General features: G+C 36.4%; 2 protein-coding genes across 6 annotated transcripts in view; both read right to left on the bottom strand.

Moving 5' to 3' along the window:
* Positions 1 to 9,186, bottom strand: part of NEK10 (NIMA-related kinase 10) — a 90,285-nt gene extending 81,099 nt beyond the window's left edge. Inside the window, exons 1-8 of the mRNA XM_014937687.1 lie at positions 9,094 to 9,186; positions 8,697 to 8,757; positions 7,635 to 7,765; positions 6,780 to 6,882; positions 4,110 to 4,190; positions 3,294 to 3,335; positions 1,065 to 1,143; positions 656 to 723 (exon numbers count right to left, since the gene is read on the bottom strand). Of these exons, the coding sequence (XP_014793173.1) occupies positions 656 to 723; positions 1,065 to 1,143; positions 3,294 to 3,335; positions 4,110 to 4,190; positions 6,780 to 6,882; positions 7,635 to 7,765; positions 8,697 to 8,757; positions 9,094 to 9,167 (639 nt within the window). The 5' untranslated portion in view covers positions 9,168 to 9,186. The remainder of the gene's footprint in view (positions 1 to 655; positions 724 to 1,064; positions 1,144 to 3,293; positions 3,336 to 4,109; positions 4,191 to 6,779; positions 6,883 to 7,634; positions 7,766 to 8,696; positions 8,758 to 9,093) is intronic.
* A 5,320-nt stretch (positions 9,187 to 14,506) lies between these two features.
* SLC4A7 (solute carrier family 4, sodium bicarbonate cotransporter, member 7) overlaps positions 14,507 to 19,766 on the bottom strand; it is a 67,856-nt gene continuing 62,596 nt past the window's right edge. For all 5 annotated transcript variants that reach the window (XM_014937748.1, XM_014937749.1, XM_014937750.1 and 2 more), the window contains one exon: positions 14,507 to 18,989. In XM_014937748.1, the coding sequence (XP_014793234.1) occupies positions 18,908 to 18,989 (82 nt within the window). In that variant the 3' untranslated portion in view covers positions 14,507 to 18,907. The remainder of the gene's footprint in view (positions 18,990 to 19,766) is intronic.

Raw genomic sequence — 19,766 nt, 5'->3', positions numbered from 1 at the left:
CTGTTAATGATTTATATCAAAGTAAACTTCATATTTGTCTAGATTCTCTAAACATATGTTGTCTAGTTCTATCTGATCACAATTGCTAATGTTTTTCTGCAGCATAATAGAATCGTGAAGCACTAGTTACACTGATCTTGATCCCTACTGTTTCTCAGTTTAGCCACAAATCAGCAATGGTTTAGTATAGATCCTTACACTGGCAGTAATATATAGCAAGGAATGTCTATGTTGTCACTGTCTAGGTTGACACTCTGCCATTTAGACATGGAATGCTTTTAAGTGAAAAACCATAGCAGAAATTTATTTCTAAAATATCAGTTTAAATATATTTATATTAAAATACTTATATAAAATAATTTATGTAGCTCAGGCCAGTGTAAACATGAGTACTAATTTGTATATGAACAAGTTTAGTCCAAACATTTAAGACCTATTTATCTCAAACAATAACCATGCATCAAATTAGCTTATATTCAATAAATAATTTTTATGATACTTCTAATGCATCTGTAAAACACAGAACTGAGATTATCTTCCTTTACAAGCTTGACAAGGTAAGGAATTTACTCCCACATAGATCAAAGCTAAAAAGCATAAGTCATTCAGTTAAGTAGCTAATTGGTTATAATTAGCAGTTTTATAAAGCACTTACTTTATGTGCTCCACTTGCTATAACCCATTCTCTTTGATCTTTAACAGCAGCAAGCTTTTGGAAAATGTCTATGAAACAAAGGAAATCACATAAATTGAAGCTTTACCACTTAATATTTTTCGTTTTACTAATCAGATAATAAAGCAGAACATCAGATAAGTTCTTTGAAGCATGACTAGCTCATTTTACTCTGTTATTTCAATGCATAAAGAGGCATTAATTTCTTAAGGATATATTACAAAAACAAGACGTGCTTCTCCACAACAGTTTCAGTTTTTACTTGTGTGATGATGCCTGCAATTAATCTGGTAATATCTTACTTAATGACCATCTCAAGTATTTAAAACATTTTTAACCTCACACAAATTGCAAGCACCCTTTTACTTATGTTATCAGCTATAACACTTACATGTCATGTTTACCAACTTGTCGACATTGTGTTGCTCTTCTCCGTAATTCAGATAGGCATTTGCTATTGTTTCCATATACTACAAGTAAGGGGAAGGGGGAAATAAAGAGTACTATTAAAAATAGTTTGAAAAATTCATAAGCCTAGAGTGTTATGCAGAGAAATAGCCTGTAGGTGGTGCATCTGTTTCACCAAAAAGGTAAATCTGCAACATCCCACATAATATTGTTGAAAAATGTCAGGGAACAGAAGAGATCTTGAAAGTACAGGAATTCAAAAAGCAGGTGTAAAATTCCACAAAAGGAAAATCCACCGAAGACTATAAAATACAACGACCCTACTTCTAAGGCCAAAATTCCCTTCTTTGCAAGCTGCTAGAGGGTTGATAAGAGTTTTCTGGGGAATTACCGCTTCATGTTTCTGCTTTCAAACTTTTCCCTCAGTACTGACTATTGGCCACTGTTCGGAACAGCCAGATGGATCCTTAGTCCACACAGCTAACAGGCTCAGACTCTAAAACCTACACAATTACAGGAGGGGATTTTTTTTATTTTTATTTTTTTATTTTTTTTTCTTTTTGACATAGCCAACTGGTCAGAAATGGTGGAAATATGATTGGAAATAACCCTAATAACTACCTGGTCAAACATATTTTTCAAGGAAATGAGAATTATCACAGGGATGTAATATCTGTTAGTACTCAAAATCATCATATGATTCTCGGTATTGCTTATACATTGGTTTTACATATGGTGGCATTTTTTAATTTCTAGAACACTGTGTAGGGGAACTGCAGGAGTTTCAAGCAGATGATACAGAGAGGCTGAACTACAGTAGCAGCACACAAATTAGAATGAAAACTCACATGAGGAGGACACTATTATGCGAAGTAATATTGGTAATAATAATTTTATTAGTGTTTTCTACTAAAACACCGTAAACCACTTTAAAATTATAATAGTTTTTTTTACCTGAAGCTGCCCCCCTTCTCCCCCCCCATTTTTAACAGTGTATAAAATAGTCTAATGGAGGACTTTACACTTGTGATTTCAGAAGAAGATTTGGATTCACAATTTACTTTGAAATTACAGCCACTTCCAAATTTCTGAGGGATTTTTGAAAGCCTTAGCTATAACTTTTTTCAAACTGCATTTCAGAGTGCTGGAAACCCTATTAACACTTAATTTTATCTCACTGAAAAGGACACAAAATATTAAGTTCCCCAGAAGTGCAGAAATCATAAAAATTGCATCTCATGACTTTTTAAAATTCTCTATGCCTGCAACACATGCATAGTAAAAATTCTCAATTATATTCTTTGTATTGCTGCCACAGAGGACTCCACATAGAGATGTTGGCAATGTCTCAGAAGGCCATAACACTTTGCAAGCCCTCCAAAAGGTAGGGCTAAGCATTAATGGCATGTGACATCGGAAAACACCAAGCAGTTCCTGTAGGAACTATATCGATTAGAAACTAATAATCTTTAACTCCTGCACTTTAAGGAGGTTTCAAACAGGTGACTGTCTGACCAAAGGGCTCATAGCTCATTATTGGTCCCTTGAAATACAGATGACTCCATAAATATTAATGAATGATGACTGCATTCTACAAAGATACATTTGTTTTAAAAATTCTGATTTCTTTTCTAGAAAAAAAAAAAATTCCCAACAATTTCAGAGATATTCAAGGTATGTCATATCCCACTACTAAATTGGCACTGACAAACAAGTATTAAAAACTCAGGAGTAAAGCAGTATTAACACAGAAATAACAACGTAGCAGTCAGTTATTGATAATGTTTTGTAATGCAAAAGTACTGTAGTCCCCAAATTTAAACCTGTTCAACATTCTATCATTATGCTTTTACCTTTGAGAATTCATTTGCTACAGTTCAAGACGGCTTTACTCATCTTCCTTCAGAAGTCTACTGTTTCATTTGACTGAACCAATTGTTCAGACTTTTCTAATCCTTCTTCTACTTCAGGAGGCATTTGTTAAGTCTCCTAACTAAAAATCCTTGTTCAAATTCTGCTAGATTATAAGGAGAGCTGTTTTGTGCACTAGTGAAAAAAACCACACCAGCTGTTTATGTGCAAACAGAGGAATAGACTCACTTCTTTCCATAAAACAAGAATACATGTACACTGCTTTTCACAGTGTATTTCATTCTAATCATAATAAACTGACATGCAACATAACGGATAAAGGTACTATGAGGAATTCTACCTGAGCTAGATTTTCAATCCCACCCAAGCTGTGGAGCATTTCCTAGAAGAAAATAAAAAATAAAATAAAAAAAAGAGTCAAAATACAGAAAACACTAGAATGAGAGAGCATTAGAGTATAAATGCTCTGTTTCTTATAAATATTGAGAAACCCTAACTCTAGTGGTCCAAGTCAATGGATTCTGGAGATGTTTAACATCTCAAGAGTTCAGAATTACTTTCAGTAAGTAGAAAAATAAAAACATAGAAGAGATATTTTAAACATTCTAAAACTGGAAAAATGGTATAAGCTTTGGAATATGTAGGAAAAATATACACAAATCCAAATATCTTAACAAATGTCTCAGACTTAGTCCTATGAATAATAACTGTAATAGCCAAAATAAAATTAAAAGCTAATTGTTTGGAGTTTCAGAGCATTGGGCTGCTAGGAGGAACAGGCAGCTTTCAGTTTTCTTCACTTACTAAATAATGGGAATTTTACATATCTGTATGGTAAAGTCAAGTATGAAGTCTAGGGCTCAGAGCAATGACCAAGTTATGAAGATTTACAGGTTCTTTGTTAGGGTTAGCAATAAGAGACACTTTGTAAGAGATATCAGAAATTGAGCAAGTTATGCAGTAACACTACAAATTCACTCTTGGAATTTGTTTGTTTGCAAATCACACCTTCACATATAGAAATATATGTACATTCATATAATAATACATCCATAAGTATGCATGTTTTTGTACACATGCACCAACAAAACTCATATGCATGATGCTTACATGTATTCCCTTATCCAAGCAAGAAACAATATTTTGATATACTGACCTGATAGCATGGATCCCTTATTAGTAATCTCAGGCAGATTAATACTCTAAGAAAATGGATGGATGGAGCCTGATTAACCCACTCACTGAAAAAAAAATATTCAAAACATAAGCCAAATATAATACAAAAGTATTAAAATACTTAAATAAAACTATGATTAGGGAATCAGTTGACTAGAAGATTAGTAACTTACAACAGCTGAAGAACATACTATACTATAGAACTTTTAATGCCATTTCTATTCAAACATAGTAACAGCTTTAAAGAAAATGATTTTCTTATATGAACATTGCCAGCCATCACTTATTATCACTGAACTGATGCAGGAAAGTACATGCTTATCTCTAAGCACAAACTGATCATGCTTTGATACAAACTTACTTTAAGCGTTTAGATCAAGGCTCAAAAGGGCAAAATCACTGAGAAAACACATACCAAACTTCAGTGCAAAAACACATGTACATAAAATTTAAAACAAACCACATGGGTGCTACAGAAGTAAAAAGCGCTAGATTTGAAATAATTTTTGGAATTATCATAATCTAGCCTGCGTTTTAAAAACTATTACCATTAGTCCTTGGAACAATTTTTTATTTAGTTTAAATCTTCTTGATATAGGATTATAGTTCCAAATAGAACTTCCTCTTTTATATTTCTCCATAGAATCCCCCAGCACAAGACTCGGCAGAAAACACTTCAGATACACACAAAGGATTGAGGGGCAATAATCCTGCATAAAATACCAGTAATGGAATCACCATTTCCATTATCTATTGAAGATATATATCCCTATTTTCTTATTTTAAATAAACCTAAAATTGGATATCTTTGTGGTGCATTTTTTTTGTTGTTATTTTAACTGAGGGAACAGAATCTGTAATATCTGGGCAAGTTTCCAAGGAATGGAAAAAAGTCTATGAGATGTGGCAGTTCTCTTCCCTTTTTATCATTTGCAGTTAGGAATGATGCCAATGTCCAAAAATACTTTGATAAAAATAAATGTTTTACAAATAGTTACTAACAAAATCTCAGCCTTTCTATGCCAATTCTCTGCCCAAAGTAATACTATTTTTCATTATGCTTCCATAATTGGACACTTCAGAACAGCATGAAACTTTGTAGGTCAGATTTTAAAGTGGCCTGAAGATCATAACCATGGTGGATCTACAAAGTTTGGTTTTTTTCGAAAAAGCTTTGACTCTTAACAGAAGTTAGTTTCTTTAATGGAGCAACACATTGGTCATGTTTCCAAGCAGGGCCAGTAATTCTCTGACCCTGGTTAACATTTGAGAGTCTCTTCTGCTATAGTTACATTTACAGTACACGTTACTAGATACACTAGTGTATATCCAGGATACGCCAGCAGGATTTTTTCAGCCTGCTTTGTTATACTCCTTAGGCAAATTACTTAAGTTAAGCTGATCACAGGTTTTTTTGTCGAGAGAACTACCTACAACCAGGCCTTCTGTTGACACAGCGAAGCCAGTAAGTGGGTGTGATTTTTCCTTGCACCCCAACCAATGTAGTTATACCAGCAAAAGCATGTAATGCTGATGAGACTGACGGTTTCTAAGATCTGAGACAATGCAATGGAAGTAGTTCCAAAGAGAGGACACTGTTACAGCCATAGTAAAATATTTATAAAGTGCAACTAAATGGGTTTTACATTCCTACTAATACATGCTTTTTTCATCAACCTTACCTGGGTGCTTTCATTTATAATACATTTGTTATATTTGCTATATATATATATAGCTATATATATATATATTGCTATATATATATATATAGCTATATTTGCTATAATATAGCATTTGCTATTTCATCATCAACAACAAATACTGAAGAAAACAAAAACCAAAATATGAGCTAGGTGTGGCACAATGTAGAAACAGAATTTGGGAAGACACAAAGCAAGTTATTCTTAGAATTTTAGTAAATGAAGCTGAGCCACTGACATCCCACTGGTGTGTACTGAGATGATAAAGTTAATGTGAAACAAAAGAGGTACCAGATTTACAAATCACTTACATGACCTTACTTGGGCTTTAAAATGGAAAAGCACAATACACTGCAGGAGTGTATAGTAATAGAAATCCTGAAAAACATATTCTTCTTTTCAGAAAATACCTTCTTCTATGCCCACCTGCCCCCCCATTTTTTTAAGGTCTTGCAATTCTTCCTCGTTCAAATCAGAGCAGCATAAGAAAGGTTTTTCCTTTCTAATCCTGTTATACACACAAATACAAATAAATATGAACAGTAACATAAACTCATCTGGTTTATGAAAGCCACTCACCTTTCTGCATATACACAGCAGTCCATAAAATACAAGTAAAATCAGAAAAATAAAAATGAAATTAGAAAAGCAAACCATAGATTACAGACACCAGTACAAAGGAGACATGGCAGATGTTAGAATTTTGGTCATCCGAATTTTAACCAGGCCTTCCTTTTTCCATGACACTAATCCAAGCATTTGGTCTTCAAAGTCAAGACATAAGTGGTTGTTTAAAACTGAGACTATGCAGAGATGTTAAAGCTGGTAGTTTCCACATGGAGGTCTATTGTTGAAACATATATGCTACATGAAACATCACCCACACATCTTGGTTCTTTGCTCAAGGCAAGAAAGCATGAGCTCCTTGGATATGAATGTGCTCAATATACTGACCTGCTGGTGAGTCTGTTCTTAACTAAAGCTGTAAAGATCTCTTGAAACAGCTTATGTTTGGGATGCTTGCTAAAATTTCTCTCATTCTTGTAGGTCACACTAATAAGGAAAAAAAAATAAAAAATGCTTAGTTGCTGATTATCTCACCACATCATAATTTTAGATTGCCAAAACTCAATATTAGCAGGAAAAATTAAGAAATGTCATATCAGCAGTTACAAGGGAATAACACAACTTCGTATTTCCAGATACAAACAGCATGGAACAATAGTCTGTCTCGTGCATAAATTGGGACTACTATAATGGTACAATATAGGCTTCCCAAATAAAGAAACCATTATTTTATTTAAACTGACAATATTAACTCTGAACAGTACATGCTGCTGAGTGGGACCATGTGTCTGAAACTTACAAAGGCAGAAACAGTCACAGGTTTAGAAAGTTAAAAATATATAATTTATATCTCGCATAGAATCATAGAATCATAGAATCATTGAGGTTGGAAGAGACCCTTGGGATCATCGAGTCCAACCATCTACCCTACTCTACAAAGTCCTCCCCTACACCATATCCCTCAGTACCGCATCTAAACGTCCCTTAAACACAGCCAGGGATGGTGACTCAACCACCTCCCTGGGCAGCCTGTTCCAATGCCCAACCACTCTCTCTGTGAAGAATTCCTTCCTAATGTTCAATCTAAACCTCCCCTGTTGGACCTTGAAGCATAATGGGTTAACATGAAAGTACAAGACATACGTACAAATATAAACGCCTTCAACACTGCAAGAAGCTTAAGATACATAAAGATGTGCAGAGATGTAACACAGTGTCACATTAACTTTTTTTTTTACCTGAAGTTTTCAAGTTCAGCAACTTCTGTTGGTTCTTGCCATTGACTATGGGGTTTTTGTTCATTGCTTTTGATGTTCTGACGAGCTTTTGTCACACTGGTTTGACTGCTGTCAAAGCGTATTGCTGGAAGCTAAGGAGTAAAGAGTTAGTACTCATGAGTTACACACTGCATTTTAAGTTTTATAAGAATATTATTGAGCAAAAGTACTTTTTGTCAAGTTCTGACTTGAACATTGGACCTAGAATCTGCCATTATAAAATTCACACACACCCCACACAAAACAAAACTGACGTGGTAGAAAACTGATGTAAAGCAAGGCTGGAAAACTAGTACATGGAGATATATAAATTGAAAGAACGGTGACTTTTAAAATTTATAATGGCAAAGCTCAGCAGAATCTGCAACACACATTCATTTCCTATGCTCCTTACTCATCTCACTTCTACAATTGCACAGCCTTCGTATTCTTTTCAGAAAGAATCCGTAGAACTCATATGTTTCAGCTTTCTGCTGAGAAGAAATTCCATGCCTCTATCCAGGAAGGGAGTGCATAACTCCTATCTCACATGGACAATTCCCTGAGTTATTTTGTCATATCTTTTTACAGAATAGAAAGGAAGAAACTGTTCTGGCATTCCAAGGACTCACACCCATCATCATGTCTTGGTTTTCTTTGCTTCAAATAGGAAACACAAGCTTCACTAAGTGACTTGAGGTGAATATTTTACCATGTCCTGTAAGTTTCATGCATTGATATTTATGCCTTGGAGATTTTTAGCTCAAGTGTTATTCTCCAGAGACAAACTGCATATGGTTAAAATGCTGAGGTTTTTTATTTTATATTATTTATCATCATGTTGTAAGCAATACATCTCTAAGCCTACCTTCTCATGACATTGTTGAATGGCATGGAAGAAAACAAATCTGTTAGGCTACTTAACTATGGAACAATATGGAACAGTAATGGAACACAATATCCTAAGCATCTGCCACAAACCATAATCATCATTACTTATAATTATATAATTCTACAGCATGTTTAACAGTTATTGAAAAATACCTGTTGGTTGCTTGACTGAATATTTAAGAGAGACTGAAGTCTTTTAAGGTCAGAATAATCCCTATGGTAAAACACAATAGCACAAATATGCATGTTAATAGTTACATAAAAGTACTTTCATAAGAGTAAAGAAAGTCAACAAGCAACAATGCTACTGACACAAAATAAAGTTTTCTAGTGTTGCCTAGTGTCCCCTAGTGTCCTCATTTTGCATAGAGAAGAATTTATAGCTTCTCCAGAATGCCTTAAATCAACAAAGGTGTAAATAAACTTTGTGACCAGAGTAACAGTTGTCATGTTTATACTGCATTTCAAATTAAAGCATTCTGCTTTGGCAGCTAGTGCAAATTCCACACGGGTCCTGCTGAAGTTCAAAGAAAGATGTGAGATACTATACCTCATAGACATCCCATGAGGTTTTTTGCCTGTTGCTTTTTCTGTGCTCTTCAACTTTTTGTCCTGATCAGGCATTGTGTATCACTATTATCAGATGACTAAAAATAGACAGAATTATATTAGTACAGCAAAAGCAACAAATACTGAATTACAGAACCAACAGATAAAACTTTTAAGGAAAAAAAAAAAACAACCCAGCTCTAACATTTTCTCAACATCAACCCTTAGACATTATATGAATATATCCTTTATAATTCCAGATACTAACAAGAAAATATTTAACCTGACATACAGAAATCTCGTTTTCGCATCACACTGGTAGATAATACTGACTGTCTTACTATTACACTTCATTTTTAGTGGGATTATTCCTCATCTTGTGTATTATTACCATTATTTTTCACCATGGATTATCTACTTAGGTTACAACAGTGCTTACAGGCTGACATCAAGGTTGTATCATACAAGCTGTTGTCCAGACAACAGAGAATATAATGGTTTCATCACCTAAACTGAGAACTAACAACTATCCCTGAGAACTGCATACATCTGCTGCGTATAAGTAGAACTCCTCTGATTTTAAAAAATGAGAATATAATACCACTGTCGGCTCCTTTCTACCCATTTTACTATTCTCTAAATATGGACCATTTGAATGTTCTCTTTGGTGTCTTTTTAATAGGATTTTTCATATGAAATATGATAGCCTCCTTTTTTCTTTGTGCAGTGTAGAATTCCTCCACTATTCATTTTCATTCCTCTTCCTCTAAAGACAAAGAAGAAAACCTGGCAGGAAATAAAAGCATCATAAACTACCAGAAGCTGCTGCTTTCCAGCTGAAAATCAGAGTTATTTCGCAATTGTACATTCTGGCATCAGACAGAGAACTACCCAAAATGCAACTGTTGACAGTATGAACTTTTGCACCATATTAACTCACTCCAGTAAGCAGCCTGTAAGTCCAGATCATCTGTTTCTATTCTTTAGAACAAGCCTTTATCCTACCACTAGTCTCCCCCCAGAGAATGATTGATCTGGATCTCCAGGAAACTCCTCCTCTCTCCTCCACACATCCACTCAAAAGGGTTACTTAAAAACACCTCAGAACAATTCTATTGTACCAGTTACCACCAGGGAATGAGTATAAACAGGATCTGTTCAACCTGTTTTCTGTTCAGCAAAAAAAAAAAATAATCCTGAAATCAGATTAAACTAAATGAAGTTATTTCAATTCATTTATTTCCTTTGCTTCAAAAGCAATAAAAGTTAAGAGAAGCCAAATACATTGCTAAGAATGTTTACGAATCCTCATGAGTAAGAGCTTCCATGTATTGTTTTACTGATATTTGTATTTTATATCCTCTCCCCAATACCCCAATCCATTTAGTATATTACTGAGGCATGACATAATGCAATCAACATCTCACATTTGCACACTATGAAATACTGTGAAACACACAAATTATCAACTTGCTCCCAAGTAAAAGTGTACAAAGGACGTATTTCAACCAATTAAAGAATCATCAAACAAAACCACACACAAAAACAACTTGTCCATGAACAAATACAGTTAAATCTTAAAATTCCCAGCATCCCATTTAACAAAGTAACCCTTGGGTTAGACTTCTAGACCACAACCGCAGGATTCCCAATATGACTAGGATTTCATCCAAAATTGTTAGATCTTTGTGATTATTTACAAAAATCTTGCAACTGTAGACCAACCTTGCTTGAGGGCTGCCAGTCCAATGCTTTTGGTGTTTGCAATACCTTAGCAAAGATGAAACAGTAACAGCTAACTAAGATTTTAAAGGTTCATTGCCATTATAGATCCAAATATCCCTGTACAAAATTGAACCTGACAAACATCAAGCCAAATTCCCTTCACTGCTGTCTGAGAATGAAGGGACGCAGCCCTCACCCAGCTCTGAGGAACCATCCTGAGGTTACCTCTCTATTTCCTAGAGGCCACTAAGCCAGCACAGGCCAGTCAACAAAAAGAGGCCAGCCCTGGCCACAAACTGACCCTGCACCACCTCTTTGGTCTGCCAGCTCAGCATCTTCAGGGGCGCACAGCTCGCTGGACTGGGAAACCTGATTCAGGCTGCAAATAATCTCTCCTGCTTTAACCCTGATTACATTATAGCTTGTCCCAAGTACATCTGCTGTATGAGGACAGGGACAATATGCAGCTTAAAGTGTTGTGCTCTTCAGCTTTACTACAGAGATAAACCAATTAACTAACAGGCAGCTGCTGGTGAGAATGGCAGTCCCTTTCCTTTCCCTTCCCAACCTCAGCCACTCACCTCCACATCTTCAGCTTTTTTGACACAAACCTGAGCCAATGCAGAGAGTTAAGCAGAAAGAAAACCAAATGCTTCTATTTGTAAAGTTAGTTTTCTACCAATTTAGCTCGCTTTTGCAGTCATAGAATGATAGAATGTGGTGGGTTGGAAGAAACCTTTAAAGGCCACCTAGTCCAACCCCCCTGCAGTAAGCAGGGACATCATCAGTCGTCTGATGAGTACCTCTGCTGACAAGGCAGGGGGCAGGAATGCACAGCTGTAAATAGAGGGAGAAAGAGCAGAAAACCCTTTAATCAGTAGCCAGTCATTGAATCAGGCAGGTGTATTACCACCAAACCCTGAGTGAGGGGTAGATAAAAGGAAACAACCTCCAAACTCCTGGTTCCCTTGGATCAGCCATAAACCAAGACGAAACAGACATGAAATATTTCCTTACCTATTCTCACAGTTATTTGACTTTCTTGAAATCATTGAATAAGTTCCCACCCCCGTGTGTCTTCTTTACTCCTGCCAGCAGAAATTTCCATGGAGCCAGGCTATTAACTATCCTCATAACTAACCCCCAGTTATTAAGTGAGCTCCATAAGTAATGTATAAGAAACAAACCAAACAACACTTGCATTCCACTGAAGTTATGCCAGAAAAAGATAGAGGTCAGGCAACTCTTTAAAAGAACAGAAACACATTAAAAGGAAAATGTCTTTAGATCAAGGAGTCTTATTCAATTCCATTTAAAACAATAAAATGAGAGCAATATTAACTAATTCATTTTAACCAGGGATAATTACATTTAATTAGCTATGTTAATTCTATTACATAGAAAGAGAGATGCATTCTGATAGCACTGGCATGCAGGATAGGACAAGAAACATTTCAAGAATGCTGTCAGAAATAAAAGAATTCACATGATGAGAGACGGGAGACAAAGGAATTACCACCCCAGCCTTGATCTGCAGTCCAGTCTGGTATCTGTCTCAGATGACACAAGCACATAAAGCTTCAGAAGGCGAAATCAAACCATCAAACAAACAAAGATACACTGGAGAAAAAAAAATCTACCACCACAAACTTCACTGTACTCGTTAGAAACTCTCTTAAATAAAAAGATGCTTTATAATCTTTATTAGCAATAACTACTGAATATGGATAGTTTGTAAGACAACTGGTTCTTTGGTTTACCCTTGAATTCCTTTCTTAATCACTCCAGTGGCTGAGTTCCGCTGTCTAATTATGCATAGAAGGTTAACTGGCTTAAGCTGGATAAAGAAGCAGTAGATGCATTTTTAAAGCCAAGATATCTTGGCTTTAATAAGACCTTTAATGCTGTCGCTAGATAGGAATGTATCTAATAATATAAGCTGTGTGTGAGGTCAGATGAAAAGTCACTCCTTAAAAGAGCAATTATCAATATATTATTGCCAAAATAGAAATGCCAAAGGAAGCATAAAAGATGATGAAAAGTTCCCAGAACGGAGCTTCTCTTTCTCCGGTCTGATGAAAGCAAAGGGAATTCTGGACCTCTTCCATTCTTGTTGTCAGAAAGCACGGCAGTCAGAAGGAAATTCTGCACTGATAAGCCCATACAGACAACGTCTGAAGAATATTTCTTACACATTTTACTGACTGAATTAATATGGAAATCTGCATGTTTGCTACGCATGAAAACTTCCATATGCATATAGTAACTTCAAATTTTATTTTGTTTAATAATTTCTTTGAAGGTTGTCTGAAGATTAATTAGGATCCAATATTAGGTTCCAGTTTTTCCAATAAATTGAAATATTCAAGCCAGTGCTTGTTTAGGGCTTTGTTTGTTTTCACTCTGCGCCACCCCAGTTCCAGTGGAGCCATAAACGGCCAGGCCTATTCTCAGATTCCAGGAGCCGTGCAATGCAAGTCTCTGAGCTACTTTCCAGATCATAACTTTTATCTGTAGATTCTGCCTAAATCTACCCGGGTAATCTGCAGTTCAGAAGATGTAGGAGAACAAGCGGATTTGTGAGGTCTAGTGAGCAGCTCTGTATCCATGCAAGGATAATACATAGCTCTGTGAAATTCACAGAATCATACACAGAATACATACCTCTGTGAATTCCATCCTCTCTGCCCTCACTACAAGGCAGACCTTGTTAAGGAACTGTACTGCTAGGACCTAGAGCCTCTGGGAATCAGGAGAGACTGCAGCCTTCTGAAGGCTCAGGGCTGGGGAAGACGCTGTTGGGAGGCTTGGGGGAGGGATGGGGGCAGAGTAACCCTTGTTTTACAGGCATTGCTCCTAGTTTGTTAGGCAAAAATTCAGGAGTGAGGTGCCCTCTCGAGTTGGCAGGCGGTGTGCTGCACAAACCCCGCTTCATTTAGGAGCACAGAGATTCCCTGGAGCCTTCACATCTTATTCACCTCTAAGCAGGCCTGGCTCAGCAATTGATTTTTACATTATATTTTTTTCTGAGGTGTTTTATACCAAGCTGCATGTTTACATACATTCCTAAAGGCTAGCATTACCTTTTGAGCTTTTTCATCAACAAGCTGAAACCTCTACTTGATTAGAGTGTGGCCGAAACATGCCATCACCCCCTAACTGCGTGACAGAACGGCCTCGCGCTGAGCAGACGGCGGCCCGATTCCGTTGCCTCCTCCGCCCCCTCCCCAACGCCCCGGTACTTGCCACGGGAGGGGGCAGCGAGGGGCTGCTAGCCCTTCCCGGAGGCCGGTTTCGGGGAGCGGGTCCCACAGCCGCCGCCGCAGCGGAGACGGACGGTGTTCCCCTCCCTCCCTCCCTCCCGACCCTCGGGGAGCTCCCTGAGGGAGCGGCGCGCGCGGGGCGATCGCCGTTGCATGGCCCCCCCCACCCCACCCCGTCCCACTCACGTCGCGGCACGCGCTCCGCTCCGCGCCCGGCTTACGGGCGGGGGGGGGGCTCTCCCTCCCGCCGGGGAACGGAACGCCCCGCAGCCAATCGCGACCCGTCTTCTTCGAAAAGCCCGGCTCGTTGGCCAATCGCGAGCCGCCGTCTTCCGCCCCTAGCGACAGTTCCCCACCGTTGCCATGGAGACAGGGACGCCACGGGGAGGGCCGCCCGCTCGGCGTGTAATAAAGAGAGGAAAAAAGTCGTAACTCAGTAGATTTTTATTGCTTTTACCGACTTTCTGAAACATTACAAAAGATAATTTTATTCTAGCAGTAATTAAAACAACAAAGGCTGGATCTTTCACATTAAAGACAAATCTGAGAGTCGTGTTTTCTGTAGAAACTAAATATGGATTCTACATTTGGAATAATGTTTTCATTTGCTTTGGATTTTGTTGTAAAGTAAGAAAACACCGTTGTAATTAGAAAAGCAGTCATAAAAAATTCGAACCGTACAGTATGTAATCACATTTGAAATAGTCAGTATTAAAATCAAAATTGTAGTTCAGCTACAGGTGCTGAACCCTGGAAGACACCTTTGCACAGGAGTATCAGCAACAATAAAGAAAAGTATTATAAATGATGCGTCTTGCCAATAAAATCATTTAGAAAAGTACTGATTTTCAAACTCATTCATTATTCCAAATAAACATAACAGATACTAAATTCAGTATCAAAGTGTCTTTAGATTAACTTCAATGCCAACTAAGTCCTATAAGTTTTCACTAAAAATGTTACAAAATAAAATCGACTTAAAATTACTAAGCAATTTGCTTTATTTATAGCACTACTTTTAGGCTGACTCAAAGCTGTGTGCCTCTAGTTTTAAAATTTGCTGTAAAATAAATTACTGTTGGTATAAACAAAGTACTTCACACATTTGTACTGTACTGGATAATGAATTTGACCTAGATGAGCAATCAAAACATTACTAATCACATGAAGCAAAAAGAGAACTAAAATCATCGTGGTGCTCATCTAACAGACTACATTTGTGAACTGAAAAAAATCGTAAACTGTTTGTCTTACGATGTCCAGAAACGTATGTACAAGACAACCCTTTGGAATGGCGCAGGCTCCGCAATGTGACGCTGCTGTTACAGGTGTATTTTACAGCCTCTCGAACCTGCCTTTGCAAAGGGCACAGATTAGGAAGCTCCCATCTGAAGAGAGAGATGCGGGGGAAGCAAACGGTCAAGTTATGGGAGAACTTTCATTGAGCGGAGAAAAAAAAAAAAAAACGGCCAAGACATTTGGTTGAAAAAAACCTCTACTAGGGCACCGAATTCTACCCCAACAGGTTTTATGATGACAAACTTGGCAATTTGGAACATTTCACTGAATAACCTTATGTTACAGATGCAAAATAAATCTAGGAAGAAAGTATAATTAACTTGGGCATACGTAAACAGAATAAAAAGCGTGTCATTGTAATACATATGAAAATACTAAGAATGAGTTTCGTAGAATATAATTTAAACACGAGACTGCATTTTGAGCGAAATATTTTAGACGATAATTTAAACGGAGTGGTCAAAATTAAGACCTACACTTTATGTAAACATTCATATTTATAAATAAATTAGAAAAGGAAAAAAAAGACAAAAGGAAAAAAAAAAGAGGGACTTCCTGAGGTGGCTCTGCAGCCAGATACACAGTAGCACTAAGCTCCATTCCGGGAAACCAAGGCATCTAAAAAAAAAAAGTGCAGGGCTGTTTTATTTTCCTCTAACTGTTGGAATGGACATACATTGGCGTAGTCTTTACAGGGCTTAACCCTTATTTAAAAAAAAAAAAAAAAAAAATCAGTGCACAGCAATTATCACTGCTCTTTTGCATCCATTAAGGCAAAATGTCTATGTACCTACAGTAAACTACATCCGTGGCCATTTAATACTATGTGTGATTTTTAAAGCAGAGAAGGTGTAATATGAGCAGCGAATCACTTAACCGTAGATTATTGGTGTGATTTTATGCACTTAAAACCAGATCTTCTTCTATTAACGGGAAAAAAGTGCAAGCACAACATGCTACTGACCAAGAACACTGGAACTAAAGGTCACTGTTAAATGCTTTGCAAGTCATGGTATTTCTGGCACTGATTAAAATATCTACACAATTAAATTTAAATAAATACTGTGATTAGACTTGTGGGGCTTTGGTTTTGTTTCCTTTCAACTTCACTAGAAAAATACCCACTTCCTGTAACGTTGACCAAAACTTAAATCTTTCTGAAGTAGAAGCCAGACACAAGATGTGCAGCACCAGGGGACTCTGATTTCCAGCATTAAAGAGTTAAAAATCTAAGAAGTTTATTATAATTATTTGGGTCTTTGGAAATTGTTGTAGAACTAAGTGTATGTAACAAGCTACTGGGAGGACTGGTACAGAAGTCATGTATCGTGGATAACGCTATGTAAACTGCCCAAAGTATCTTCCCTCTTCGATTCAGCAAGAGCTACTTAGTAGTCAACAACTGACATTGTAGATGTATGCTTTATTATTTCTTTTTAAAATAATGCAGAAAGTTTTGGGAACCAACTGCTATAGTTTCACTGTATCTCAGTTTGACTAGAGGGAAAACATGGGTATTTTCTGAAAGAGCACCTACTCAAGCTAAGGCACAAGCTACACTATTGTCTTAAGAATAGAGGAACACGTATATAGGTCATTACACAGTATTAGTCAAATTGGTAACGCAGACCTCACTTGCTTTGCCACTGACCTGAGCCTTTGTTATGACAGTTTGGATAACATTATTTGTATTGCTGTACACTATTATTTACTTTCTTTAAATTCTCTTCTTGGAATTCAGCCAAATGAAAAAAAGAAAAGCAAAAATAAAAATAAAAACATTATTTAGTTATATTACATTTAAAGGGAATGGTAACAGTCCATGTAACTTAAATGCTATTTTAAAATGTTCTATTTATTCCCACTGATTGCTTTATTTTTGTAATATAAATTACCTTCTCTCCAAGTGACACTTGGCTGAAGAGCACCAAAATTCCACTTCAAGTGGTATTTTCAGATGAATTCTGCCCTCCTCCAGAAATCAGCTTCTTTTGCATTGTTGGGAATTTTACAACATGGTCCACGGTAAAACTCTCAACTTTGCCAAAAAGCAAAATTAAGCAAACAGCATCTTCTAATTTTAAATGAGCACAGATTCTAATTAAAGCCATTGTAGTACATCCAGAAAGGGCTGATGGCAATTCAGAAATGTGAAAAGATCATTCAGAAATTAAAGCCAAAAAAGTAAGGTGTAAGGCAAAAAAAAAAAATATTAAAAATGGAAACTGCGCAGGTAAGTGATCAAGATTTGCATTTATACATAAAATTCTCATTATTTCAAATATTATAATGCTAAACACTAGAACTTGAAAATGTAAGTACAATAAATGCACTGACTGCATCTTTATCAGTGAGCCTCAAAAAAATCCCATTTACTTTAATAAATGAATATTTACTTTAATTCATCTTAAAGATAAAAATTTATACTGATTAAAATAAATAAAACATTTAAAAATAAGTTGGTGTGCTATCATATACGCCCTTTACAATGGAGAGGATAAGAACTGTACACACAAATACCACAAGCAATTTGTAATCCATAACATAATACTGATCATAAATCTAGAATTAAACTACAGCTCATGTAATCAAATACACAGTAAATTTAAAAATTAATTCAGCAAGAAAGATATTTGATGAGGACATGAAATACTCTAAAGTTTCAGTCTTGAAGCTGAGTAAATCAGACTCTGAAAGTCGATGGAAAAAAGCAAGTAAGAACAGGAACCAAAGAACTGAGAAGTACCAGTGTGGTAAGTCTGTGTCACTTCCTATAGACCAAATTGCTGCCTGTAAATCCAATTTATATTGTGTAAACATGGAGTGTCCAAAATGACAAATACTGACTTGGGACTGTAACTACAATTACTGCACTCATACTGCTACTGGATAACAATGAAAAATCAAGGGTGAATTGAAAAAAAACAGTAGCAGAGCAGGGTATTTATATATATTTTAAAGATCAACTAACCACCTGACTTAGGGCTCTAGGCCACTTCCATAAAATAGAGGAGAGACAGAATCCAGAAAACACCAGAATGTAGTGGAGACATAAAACACAGTAGTTCTTGAAAACAGCACATTAATATTTGTTCTATGAAATCACAAAAAAGTATACCCTGCAAAAACAAGCAGTAACTGCCTTCATGGAAAACAAACTTCTGTAGCGCACATAATCAACAGAGGTTCTGCAAAATTTTAAGCAATGTGGACCAGTAATCGTCAGCAAAAGCTGATTTAACTTTTTTATGCACATATTGATTATTGAAAATAAGATGCATTCATTACAATCTTCCTATTTAAAAATGAAAATAAAATTTCCAATAAAATAAATAGCTGAAGTGTGATTACCATTCATCCGATCTGTAGGAAAATCTTCTCATTATGCAAGCATATCTACAGTGCCCTAAGCAATGGCAGAATTAAATACTTGTTGCTCCTTAAATTGGAAATCACACTTCAATGGTATAATATCCTGCAGTGATATATATACACACACAAATACACGCAATTCCCCTTGGTTCAGTTCTATAAAGATGTTTCAGCGTCCACGTATTTCACAACAGGTGAATCTTCCACGTTTATTTTCACGCTTTCTGGTTTTTCAGGGCTGTTTGAAAGCAAAGGGGAAAATGCAAGGCTTAGTTCATGTTAGTAATGGTTAACTTTCAAACATTTTATACTTAACAATGGACAATGGAAGTATTTATGTAAAAATACTTTTATAATGATGCATTTCTATCACATTCTAGGAATTGTTAAATACTATTCACAGGAACAGTACAAGCTTAGAGAAATCACCAAGACCGTATCTATAAATAGCATTTCTGGTCCCAATGCTTTTACAATTATATTGATTTGAAATTTTTCTGCAAAAAATCTTTTGAAAAAAACAAACAAAATCAAAACCCACAAAAATGTCTCATTAAAGTAATCAAAAAACCATAATAAGTAACATTATTAATACTGTTTAATTATTGGGCAGGGAAGCAATTTTGTTCACAATACAAGACCAGGAAAACATTTCAGTTTTTTCAAAAAAGCCATACTTTTTGTAACTGTAGAGAACAGTTAGAAATACGCGTAAGTGTCCATTCAAGTGGAAGACCCTAAAGACAACTGGTTAGCTGGCATGTGAACAACTGACACTTAGTGACACAGACAATGAACAGTGGCTTATCCAAGGACAGAAAGGAACATCCCAAGGTAGTTACAAGACAGTAGAAGAGAAATTGGAAAAGCCTAACAGGGAGGATTCTCTAGGCATGTGTTTTAGAAGAGACATCTGTGGAGTTGCTCTTTAAGAAAAAGTATTAGAAGTCATGCAAAGTGAAACATTCTGGGATTCCTTAGAAAAATACAAGTGTGCCTGAACTCTGCAGAGTCT

This window comes from Calidris pugnax, unplaced genomic scaffold, assembly GCF_001431845.1.
Source record: "Calidris pugnax isolate Ruff unplaced genomic scaffold, ASM143184v1 scaffold11, whole genome shotgun sequence".
In the NCBI taxonomy this organism is placed as follows: Eukaryota; Metazoa; Chordata; class Aves; order Charadriiformes; family Scolopacidae; genus Calidris; species Calidris pugnax.
Note: the sequence above shows the minus strand (reverse complement) of the source record. Positions and strands in the feature narration are given on the sequence as shown.